The sequence below is a fragment of the Macadamia integrifolia genome, chromosome 13 (genome assembly GCF_013358625.1).
Source record: "Macadamia integrifolia cultivar HAES 741 chromosome 13, SCU_Mint_v3, whole genome shotgun sequence".
In the NCBI taxonomy this organism is placed as follows: Eukaryota; Viridiplantae; Streptophyta; class Magnoliopsida; order Proteales; family Proteaceae; genus Macadamia; species Macadamia integrifolia.
The window spans coordinates 10,113,182-10,123,335 of NC_056569.1; the positions used below are offsets into that span (position 1 = coordinate 10,113,182).

General features: G+C 37.5%; 1 protein-coding gene and 1 pseudogene across 1 annotated transcript in view; one reads left to right on the top strand and one right to left on the bottom strand.

Annotated features, from left to right (window-relative positions):
• LOC122058786 (seipin-2-like) overlaps positions 1–6,571 on the top strand; it is an 8,545-nt gene extending 1,974 nt beyond the window's left edge. The window contains exon 2 of the mRNA XM_042621471.1: positions 5,914–6,571. Within this exon, the coding sequence (XP_042477405.1) occupies positions 5,914–6,399 (486 nt within the window). The 3' untranslated portion in view covers positions 6,400–6,571. The remainder of the gene's footprint in view (positions 1–5,913) is intronic.
• A 786-nt stretch (positions 6,572–7,357) lies between these two features.
• LOC122059000 lies at positions 7,358–9,714 on the bottom strand (annotated as a pseudogene).
• Positions 9,715–10,154: the final 440 nt, after the last annotated feature.

Consider the following 10,154-nt stretch of genomic DNA (forward strand, 5'->3'; position numbering starts at 1 on the left):
TTATTATTATATTGTATAAGTTTCGTTTTAATTTGCATCTAAATTCTTTTGATTTAAAAATAGAAGGAAAAAGAACTTTATTAGTGGCCTCGTGAAAACCCAGAGATAGGGTGCATGAAAATATTACACTGTCTCCTATGGTTAAGACATTGAAGATGCTAGTGTATGCTCACTCATTGGTTCCGCACACTGGTGTTTTCGCCAGCTAAACAAGGTTCTTTGGCTCAAAATCACATGTAAACTTATTATCACTAAATATAAATAGAAGGGAAAGAGGATGCTACCCTACTCGCAGGTATATGCTCATGTAGGGGCTAATGGGAGGGCATGTGGGAGCATCTTCAGCATTGGGGCAACATGTTCTTTCCACAATTATTCTGTCTAGGCATGTGTTGCACCAGCGGGTAATGTTTTTTTATTTCACTAGAAGATCACACATGATAATAATTGTAAAAGTTAATTTTTTATTTTTTATTTTTTCACTTCCCTTGCCTTTGGTTTCCTTGCAACCAAACGTAGGAGTGGAATGACATGTTACCTTGGGTCTCGATCTCCAGGTCCTCCACTAGGTGATCTTTATTTGGAGCGGCATTTTGTATTCCCTTTGTGGTTTTCTAGGGTTTCTCCTCTTATCTATGCAATTCTCTGGTGATAACGAAAAAGGGAGAAAAACCTCTTGCTTCTGTTAGATCTTTGTACCTGGAAGAAACTACCAACTTGGGGTTGTCTGTGTGTATGCGCGCTTTTTTAGAGAGAGAGAGAGAGAGAGAGAGAGAGAGAGAGAGAGAGAGAGAGAGAGACATGTAATGAACTTTGAATGCTTTGCTATTACTTGCATTCCCCCCCTCCCAAAATCCACTTCCAAAAAACGTGATGCTCTCATGATGTGGAGCATGAGATGTGCCTCCCGCTTAAAGTTCTGGAACTATTCTCCCAGAATTTGCAGATGTTCACAGACTTATACTCTGCCTGGGTCAGTCTTCTTACGGGCGATTTTTTTTTTCCCCTCTTAGGTTGGTTGCTTGTGTGTCTTTTCCTCTTTTTCTGTTTTGGTACTCTGTTCTGCTTCTCTATCATCATTTCTTCCTCTGTAGGGCCTCATCCCCTTCTGCCTTTCTCAGTCGTAAAGCTTGTGCCTTTAAAAGGGTGTATAGAAATTCATTTGTACATTCCCAAAATATTTGTTATTCCCAGTCTTGAAGAAGGTCTAATATTGCCAAATATGGTGGGAAAGAGATTTCATCTCAATCTGATTGTAGATTTCTTCATTCCATAGACCTTGTTATGTAATTCCTCCTAATCAAATTGGATCCTTATATGTAATGTGCAACAAAGAAGTTGAAAAATTATAATGATGGCTATGTTTCTATGGAAAACCAATATATTCGCCATTACCTGGTGAAGCCTTCTGGACCATGCTCTTTAACCACCTGACATCTGCTATTCCTTGTGGCTCTTTTCCCTTCACCCCCTATGCTGAGATGACATTTGGCCCTCCTTTCTGTCATATATTGATATGCTTCTTTACATCGACTCTGGAAAGAGTACAAATTAACTTATTTTACCACATTAAATGATCCACCCGTTAGTTCATTCCAAGATTTTATTTTGCTACTTCTTAGTTGAGTTTTGTAACTTCCTATTTTTAAATATAGTTATAAGTTTGCTGCTGCATTTGTATGCATGTGCACCTCTCATTCTCTCAAGAAAACTTATGAGCTTCTCAGACTAGTTTCTATTCTGCGTCTGCTGAAAGGTTTGGTAACTAGTTTCCTTCCATCTTCAAAGAGATGTTGTGAAGAATATATCAAATTGTCAAGAGAAACAGAAGCCAGAAGGAAGAGGAGAGATATCACATTGCATGTATCTGATCAGTCCTTGAAATTTGTTATTCGACCATGGAGTGACTTTTCTTTCTTGATAGACAACCACTTGGTTCGATAGACTGTGGCATCAATATTGTTCCTCTGGTGACCTTCAGAATACTAATAAGAATCTTGAATCTTTGATGAAGGATAATGGGGTTCCAGACAAGATTTTGATAGATGCATTAATTCTTAAGGCTAATTAAAGAAATAGGTTTAAGCAGAAGAAACCGTAGGCTTGTTGATGGACTTAGGGTAAATTGCTATGAGCTGGACTTAGTAATGGAGGTTTATCAAGTTCTAGGATGAGATCTATCCGGCAGTAGGTTTTTGAACATGGGTCAAGTCAGAAGCTTAGAAAAATAAAGAAGTGAAATAAATATGGAAAAGAATGAGGGTAGATTTTATTGAATAACCCTAACAGATCTATAAGCTTCACACCTTGAGAGACTGATGCAGATCTCATCACAAGGGAAGAGAAGAAGGATGTCAGCAGCAAGCCCAATGGTAGTATTCAACTACAACCATTGGATGGAAAGTCTAGGCCAGGATTGGTTCCATTAAGATCTATTCTTGATAGTCCTTGCATGGGGGACAAGTAGTAATTCATAATTTATTGTCCTTAGTGATCAGTTACTAATTATATGAATTGTTTCTAATTTTCTAAGTTGATGCATGACGGGTTATATAGGATTTTTTTTTTGGTAAGAGGCCATTTTTATTTGAATTTGTATTCTGTTTCAGATTAGATAGAGTTAGAGTCAAGTTGTGAATTGTTATTCAGTTTTATAATAGGATTAGGATTTAGTTTTGCTTTATTCTATATGAGAACATGTAGCAAAGGATTCAGCAGACATTTCGAGTAAGAGTGACCAGGAAGACTGCATTACTATTGGGTTGCATCAAGGATCGGCTTTAAGCTATTATTTGTTTGTGCTTATCATGGATGATTTAGTCAGGAACATTCAAGATGACATTCCATGATGTATGCTCTCTGCTGATGATATTGTCTTGGTGGATGAGATAAAAACATGGATTAACTCAAAGTTGAAGTTATGAAGATCAATTTTGGAATTAAGAGGATTTAAGATAAGTAGAACGAAGATGGAGTATAAGATGTGTAACTTTAGTCACACTAGGTTGGATAGAGAAATGGTAGAAATTGAGAAGATATACCACAAAGTGATTATTTTAGATATTTGGGGCCAGCCATAAATAAAGAAGGTGATATAAAGGATGATGTTTCACGGAGAATTAAAGTGGGATGGATGAAGTGGAGAGGTGCATCTAGAGTGTTGTGTAACCGACGTATCTCATTAAACTTTAAAGCTTGAACAAAAATTATGTAGGACTGTTCTACGACCAGCAATGATGTATGGGGCAGAATGTTGGGTAGTTAAGAAGTGTCGTATAGATAAGCTATGTGTAGTAGATGTCAGAGATGAGGATGTTGAGATAGATATGCAGTAAAACTAGGAAGGATAAAGTAAAGAATGACCATATTAGAGCTGATTTGGGAGTTTTCACGATTCATGATAAGCTCGGAGAAATTCGTTTGAGGTGGTATGGCCATGTTCAACAAAGGCCCTAGGATGCACCAGGAAGGAGTCAATTGATTCAGATTGAAGGAGCTAAAAGAGCTAGGAGCAGACCTAAAATGACCGTAGGAGAAGTAGTGAGGGAAGAAATGCATAATTTAGGTCTTGTCCTATGTGTGACCTCGAATAGAGCTTATTGGAGGGCAAGGATCTATGTAGGAGATTCCATTTAGGTGGGATTTTATTGAGTCTTTGTCATTGTGTTCCTCTCCTCCTAGTATTCCTTTTTTGTCTTTGCATGGACCCATTTAGCCAACCCCATTTAGTTGGGTAAGGCTGAATTGTTGTTGTAACAAAGGATTCGGGGGATTTTTGGATTGAATGAAAGGTTTACCTTGTTGCTGCCAGAGCTTTTTGGGCAGATCTCTCTCCCACTCTGCTATTCTCTCTCGTATCAGGTTCCTATTGCTTCCTTTTTGTTCAAGCTCAACCCCTGCCTTGTTTTGGACGGTACTCTCAACCTCTAGGTTTTGGGCTTGATCTCCCTTCTACCTTAACCTATCATCGTGGAATTTGGTAGGCTGTTCACAAACCCTGAGGCAATCCAGACTACCAAATCTGAGCATGAGAAACCACCTGGTTCGTGAATTTTAAGAAAACTTCAAGTCTGGTTCTTCCTCTACCGCCAACCCTAACTTGCAGGGATATTTCTCGGCTTTAATCCTTGATCTTCGGGTCTATTGGTGGATGGAATCATGAGGGATATGATTGGAGGTTACTTGTCCAAAGTTGCAGCTCATTGGTATTCATATGATGGATTTCTCTCAATTAATTCCAGTTCTGGTCTACCGCAAGACATATGTATCGTGAGGAAGGAGATGGTCTTTCTTTTTTATTTGCTATTAAAGACAAGTTTCCTGTTATTTTACAAGTAAGCCCCTTTCTTTAAGTTGAATTTCCTTATTTCTTTCTCTCTCATGAAATTTTAGGAAAGCCCTTCTCTTTCAATCTTGTTCTCCATATATTCCCTGAATTTGTTAACTTCCCAAAAAGTCCCAAAACTTCCATTTATTTACAGAATTGCCACTATTCTTAAACCTCAGTTGTCTATTAATCTTTTGGGCCCATAGTGATCCTATTTAAGAGTTTCAGAACCCAGGACTGCATCACAAGTGCTATAAGATTGTTACTTAAGGGTCTTACGGTGCCCATCAAATTTGACAATCAACCTATGGCTTTTGTTGTTACTTGTGTGATGCAAGATTTCTCTGTGAGATGCAGAAATCCTTAGCGAGAAGCTAAGTGAGGTTGGTGGGAGACTAGCAAGGCTTGAGTGGGAAGCTCTAGTCACATCTTCCTTTTTCCCTAATCACTTCTTGCTTCTCCTGAATTCCCTCTTTAGTAAATTACAAGGTATTTTCTTTTTAAGTTTTATCCTAATCTTGGCTGTCCTTTGTCAATCTTCATATCAAGTAGAAAGAATTCACAAGGATCTGGTCTTGTACGCCCACTACCATTTAAGTACTCACCTGGAATTAAGGTCCACAAAAGCTTGATTTATGTTTTCCTGTGAGCTAGGAATAATTTTGAAAAAGCTTTACATCCTTATGACATGTATCTGTTGTTCTAGGATTCTAACACTTTATCCATCACCTCAAAGAAGCAAGACACACAGAAAGAATGATGTCATTCTCTTAGAAGGGCATTTTGAATTCTTATTTATCGTAGGAGAAGGAGATTTTTCAAAGAAAGCATGGAAGAAACTTCCTGTAGCTTCCAGCAGTATCTGTTCCATTTTCAGAAATCAGAATAGCAATCCGACTTGAAAGTTTCCTGTTCATTGTTCACGGCACTTGTCAACAATTTGAATGGTATGTAGATCTCAAGACTTGTCTAAGAGGAATCTAATAAGTTGTCCATGGCCAATTCTTTGTCTCAAACCCATGAGACCATAATTTAAAGTTTCCATCGAACTTGGAAATTTGTTATGAGATGATGCGTGAGATTACAAGATTGCAAATGCTCAATTATTGTGTTTTGAGAAGTGCATGCCATTGCAAATGCTTTATTATCATGTTATGGGAAATGTAACCTCTATGAAGTAGAGCAGTAGAGTCTACGAACCTCCCCTTTGTTCATGACCTTAAAATAATATTAGAAATAGAAATTAACAGCTTTAATGGCCAATTTAAGAGGTATTGAGGGGGAGCGTTAGGATCTGTGTAATCATTCCATGTCAGTTTTGTATACAAAGCCACCTCATAAGGTACAACAGATGCATTAGACATTCAACATAAAGGGCCCCACTAGTCATTCAGTAAATTTGGTTCATTTTTCCCGTGTTAAATTATTTCTTTCTTCCAGGAAAAAAAAAAGTTGATATAAAAAACTGTCCAATCCATTAAATAAACTTGAATTTTAATTCTTACTTGTGTCCTCTGTTGATTATTTCCCATATCTGCTTGTAATAGAAACTTCTGTGATGTAATCTATTATTTATTTGCATGTAGGTCAGGGTAGATTTCCTATCTGCAAATGGTAGAGTTGCTTCCAGTTTAAAGGATCCATGCATGTTGCGCTTTAAAAGTGAGCCTATCCACTATCTGGAGACATTTCTCAAAACTGCTCCTCTTGTTGCTGGCTATTCATCAGAATCCCAAAATCTTAATTTGAAAATGAGAGGGTTTACTGAAGGAAAAGAGCCAACTGCATGTTTGAGGGTGGTCCTTGAACAGCGAGCAGAATACAAGCCTGGTGCTGGTATACCTGAAATTTATGATGCATCTCTTGTGATTGAATCTGACCTTCCTCTATTTAAAAGGATTGTTTGGTATTGGAAGAAAACAATATATATTTGGACTAGTTTATCCTTGTTAATGATGGAATTACTGTTGGCTTTAGTCTGCTGTAGACCTATTCTTATCCCAAGAGCAAAACCCAGGAATAGTTCCACAGCTAACAACAGTTCTCGCCAAAACACAGGAGCTGGGTCCTAAAGCAGCTAAAGATCATAGGGATGTGGTGATGATATGGTTTGGAGAAGAAAATATTGTGTTGTACTCAATTTTTCTAACATACTCTGTTGTACTCAGATATGGATATTCCAACTGGTGCTTCCACTCAGCTTTAAGTTATTGGATGCTACTGAAAATTCTTGAAAAACCAAAATGTGTTTTATGTGAATACAGCAAAGTATGTTGAGTTTTAGTGGAAGGTTAAAAGTGTCATTTTTGTTTTTATTTTTAACACTGTCCGCAGAAATGGGACAGTTGTAATTGTTGAAAGTACAGGAGAGGTGGTTGAAATTAGGTCAAAGTACAGGGGACGTCTGAGTAATTTACTCAAAAGAAAAATTATCTATTTTAGCTGGTTTGAATATGTTTATTACTTGAAGGTCCAGTTGTCTCAGCTAGGAAAGGCCTAGCTTGCTGCCAGATCCTGGGATTGAATGTCACATTTACCTTATATGAGCCTCCCTCCTCTGTTATATTGTGTTATAAGTGCCAAGAGAAGAAACAGGAATATGTTATTTTGTTCTGAACTGGAGTCAGTTTTGGGTTCCTGACCACCCTACCAAATGATTTGTCAATTGAACGTTTTAGTTGAGTGCCACTGTTGGAAACCTAAGCCAATTTGTTGTAATGTCTGGGGATTGAATCATGCCTTAACCATGGGGGCCTAGGGTCTTTATCTGGGGGAGGGTGTGTAGAATGGCTTGGGCTTTCTTGTAAAGCCACATCTGTAGGACCAAAAAAGGAAAAGGGGTTAGCTTTATCTGTTCATGTTAATTGGACCAACTTATTGAAAAATGGGTCATCAAAGAATACACCCAGCAGGGCCCATGACAAACAATAGCTATTTGGATTTTGGAATACAGTATATAAGTCTCTTATTTCTTAATTTCTTTTGAATTGAATAGATAAATTAGTTAACTACACATGACTAGAGAGAGAATTAATCATCTGCTTTTTTCTTTGCAATGGATGGGACCTTCCCTAACGAAGTCACACTCTTGAGGAAGGATCCACTAGTGATCTTACGCAAGGGCTTATCTGTGAACCTGATAAGATTGTAAGTCCATGCACCACAAACCGTTCCACTGATGGGTGCAACTATGTACACCCATATTGACTTGTAACGGTTCCAAACAATGGCCGTTCCTAAACTCCTCATGGGGTTCATCAATGATCCCAAAATTAACTTGTCAATGAAATCATGTATTCTCTCATGTTAAATTTTAACTCGGACACAGTTTGTCAAGTATCAAAATAAAGTTTTGAAAAATTAATATAAATAATAAATAGTGAGGAGGATATTTCCCAGCAATAATCACATCTAGAATGATAGTAGCCCAATTGCAAGCCCAGCGAGCTCTCCAATCTGCATTACATGAAAGACCCCTTAGATAGAATCTACTGAAGGATTAGTGAGTCAAACAAATAATATTATGAAATTATAAAGGGCCTTCTAATTTAATTTTTTTATTATATAAAAAAAAGATTGAACTTTGCGAAACTATGACACATTCTAACTTAGCAATATAACCTTAAGGGATAAGTAGAATTTAATTTAGTTTAAGAGTAGAGTTTATAAGAAGCGCTACTGGCCACACGGTTATCAGTAACAACAATGGATATACAAACATGAAGTAGAAAGAGATGATGAACTCCAGCATAAACGATTGCAAATCTGATCCTGTTAGTGCTGGCCCAAAGAAATGATTCTCCTCCTCACCAAATAGTAATCTTTGGGTTACACTTGCAAGTATTGATCCCAAGAGTTGTGCAGCTGCATAGCCTTGGTACCTGTCAGTACTCAAAAAGTATAATTAAGGAAAGCAGATAAAAAAATTTTCTTTTTGAGTAAAATAGGTGATTAATACAATAGGGACTAATTAATTAATAAGGTCCTTTTAGCACATAGGGAGAGGAGATGAGAGTACTGGGAGACAAATCCCAAACTGGAGGTTATGAGTTACACATTTTCAGCAATAAAGTTATGTTTACCCAAAAAAATAAAGTTACAATAATGCATAAATGAGATAGATTAATGCATAATTACAATGATTTCTATGATCCATGATATTTCTGTTTTGGCATCCAATTTATAATAGTGTATTCCGAATGAAATTTTGCTGCTATTCAAGTTCTTGAAACTTTCCTGCTGCTTGGGTTCACAGCGAAATGAATAAAATCTTGAAAAGTATTTTAAAAAAGACAAAATCATTGAAGGTATTTGTGAACCCAAAGGAAAAGTGAATTATTCCATTTAATTCTTCAGCTATGACCCTGGGTAGCAGGATTAGAACATATAGTAGCAAAAAAATTTCCCCTTCACCTTATACCAAAGGGTGGGCGAATCAGTTTGGCTAAATTCTTTCTAAGAGGGTGATGTGCAGGACTATTTGGCCCATTTCTTCTTCATGGCTTCTAAAAGCCTATAATTTGAAAACCATATATTATCAATAAAGCTTTGTTTAAAAAAAAAATTACTATTTTGATTCACCTGTTTCCAAGAAAATCTGCCGCAGGAAGCGAAGGCGATGGTGAACGCAGGATTAAAGTGGGCCCCAGAAATGTGACCCAAAGAGTACACCATGACCATCACCACAAGCCCCATTCAAGGGTTAAAATCGTCTGCAATTCAGATCTGGTACAATTCCGTGAAATACCACCTTCAGGGGGTGACACGTGGCTGATACCAATGCAACGGTTCAGATCTGGTACAACTAATAAAACCTTAAATCAGTGAAGAGTCATTTAAATCAGATATGGACCGTTGCATTGGTATCATCCACGTGTCACCCCCTGAAAGTGGTATTTCACGAAATTGTACCAGATCCGAATTGCAGACGATTTTTTTCCCCCATACAACCGATATCCCAAAGATGGTATACTGACCATCTTTGATCACATTCGCCACCATTGACGCACACCCAGCAAATACCAAGAAGTACGTACCCAACACTTCTGCTATCAACTGCATGAATCCATTCAAACTTTCATTAATTCTCAGCTTAAAAATGGCAGTTCCAATGAAATATAAGAAATGGGTGAGCAACAAATATTGAGATTTTTAATTGAATCACTTAAAAAGAGAAAACTAGATGTAGTTGCTTAAAAGGTTACCTTCTGCAAGAAAGGTACAGAAATAGAGAAGACTGATCCCTTTCTGTTGATTGTTGATGCAGAAGCCGGAGCATTGTGGTCCTTTTCCTTTATTATAACCTCACCACCTTCTTCAATATTAATAAGAACATCTTCCTCCATGGATTTCGAGAGGTTTGAATTAGTTTCAGAGATCTCACCCATCACTAGCAGCAGAGACAGATCAACTGTAAGGCACAAAACCCAGAGAGAGAGAGAGAGAGAGAGAGAGAGAGAGGGGTCAGAGTTATTCCTCAAGCTTCTTTGACTCAGGATAGTGTGAGCATAAACCAAGAATATCAACTCCAATTTATAGGATTCCAGGAACCCAAAAAGGAAAGGGAAAAAAAAAAAATGAAAGCATGATCACGAGTGGAATGTGTGTGTTTTGAGTTTTTTGGATTGATCTGATTAACAACTCAATTACTGTTCATTTTTAAATACAACTGCTTCGCTTTCTCAGAATAAACTCCTTATCATAAGGGGTCTGTCTATATAGGGATCATTGGAAAGTGCTAGTGGCATTAGGTGGAGAGAAGAGAGCATTGGAACCTGTTTCAACTTTCAACACTGTATGGATATTATATTGTGCTCGTTTTCCTTGC